The sequence below is a fragment of the Branchiostoma belcheri genome, unplaced genomic scaffold, assembly GCF_001625305.1.
Source record: "Branchiostoma belcheri isolate BF01 breed outbred unplaced genomic scaffold, Haploidv18h27 scaffold169, whole genome shotgun sequence".
Lineage (NCBI taxonomy): Eukaryota > Metazoa > Chordata > Leptocardii > Amphioxiformes > Branchiostomatidae > Branchiostoma > Branchiostoma belcheri.
Genome location: NW_017803146.1, coordinates 557,362 through 558,942, shown reverse-complemented (window position 1 = coordinate 558,942; position 1,581 = coordinate 557,362). Strand labels below are relative to the sequence as shown.

The following is a 1,581-nucleotide window of genomic DNA, read 5'->3' as shown; positions in this document are numbered from 1 at the left end:
TTCTAAGGTCCTTTGGTCACGTAAAGTGAGGCCAGCCCAGACAATATCCGCGTACTCTAACGTAGGTCTTGTAATGGTGATGTACAGCCGGAGCAGTAAGTTTTGGGGAGTTTTCCTTCTTAGGGCACATAACAGTCCTGAAGAACGTCTTGCTTTGTTAGAGATGACCTCGATGTGCTGTGACCAGGACAGGGTATTCGTGAGAGTGACGCCTAAGTGTTTGTGGCTGGTGACAACTTGCAGTACAGTTCCTCCTAGGGTCACAGGGGGAATCAGTTGTGGTAGAGTACGAGTTGTAATGAACATGACTTTGCACTTGTCTATGTTAGCTTCTAGTTTCCATGTAGAAAGCCAAGTCGACACAGTACTCAACTCTCGGTTCAGTGTTGCAACTACGCGTTGAACAGAATGATGGGAGAAGGACAGAGATGTGTCGTCGGCAAATAAGTTGGCCAGACAATGTGTACGGCTGGTGGCAAGGTCATTGATGTAAAGAATGAAAAGCGTTGGTCCAAGGACGGAACCTTGCGGTACTCCATCTAACGGCAGTGTACACAACCCTCATTAGACCCGTTCTGGAATATGCAAACGTGGTCTATGTCGGATGCACCAACTCACAGGCAAAAACACTTGAAGCTCTGCAGAGAAGAGCCGTGAGGATAATAAACAGGAACAGAAGTTCCCCGGCTGCAACCCCCCTGCCCACTCTCCAGTCCAGGCGTGAAGACGCAGCAGTCGCATTCCTCAACCAGATGCGCTCCAGTGACCATCCGCTGCATCATATGGTCACAGAGGACAGACAACAGCGGACTGGAAGAACTCTCAGGAACCACCACCAACTCACACTGCCTTCATGTAGAACCGAACGTCTCAAAAGATCGTTTCTACATCAAGCAACATCCCTGTACAACCAGACTCTGTAGTAACGATTATCAGAGACTGCTTAAACACTTGTACCAAATGGCATATGCGCTATTGTGAACCAGAATCTGTGCACTACAAACTTGTGTACTCGACTTGTATTCTTGTAATTTTACCTGTAGTACTGTAACGCTATTCTTATATCTTCTATTTAAGATTTTAATTAGTACCACTGAATTTTAATATTTTATTGAATGTAATATACGTTTCGTGAATTAATTAATTTTATGGATAGGTGTAGCAATGTAATTTTCCACATTTTAATGTTAATTAGCAAGGTATTTCAGACACCAATTCATGTTGTCTGCTATTTGCTAATAAAGTCATATCGTATCGTATCGTATCGTATCGTATACTGGCTATACAGATACAGAAGCTGGTGTGTTACGCCGAGAGGCGGTTATACCGACTTTACAGATACATATACGTTACATTTAAACAATTTCAGGTGCCAGTAAGCGTGCAATTGCAAAGATCGGTCGCGAATCTTGGAGTCTCTATGTTCCACACCAGGGTCGTTACAGTCAGAACTAGCGTTATGGTCGTGCCAAGAACAGACAAAATCCCCAGAAGGTGGTGGATCCATCTAAAAACGCTCAGTTGTACGTGGATTTCGAAGAACTCGTAGATTTTTCTGGTTGTGGGATGTGGCGTGGGGAT

General features: G+C 44.4%; 1 protein-coding gene across 1 annotated transcript in view; it reads right to left on the bottom strand.

The window, feature by feature from the left end:
• Positions 1-212: 212 nt before the first annotated feature.
• LOC109466526 overlaps positions 213-1,581 on the bottom strand; it is an 8,858-nt gene continuing 7,489 nt past the window's right edge. The window contains exon 7 of the mRNA XM_019764250.1: positions 213-254. Coding sequence (XP_019619809.1) covers positions 213-254 — 42 coding nt within the window. The remainder of the gene's footprint in view (positions 255-1,581) is intronic.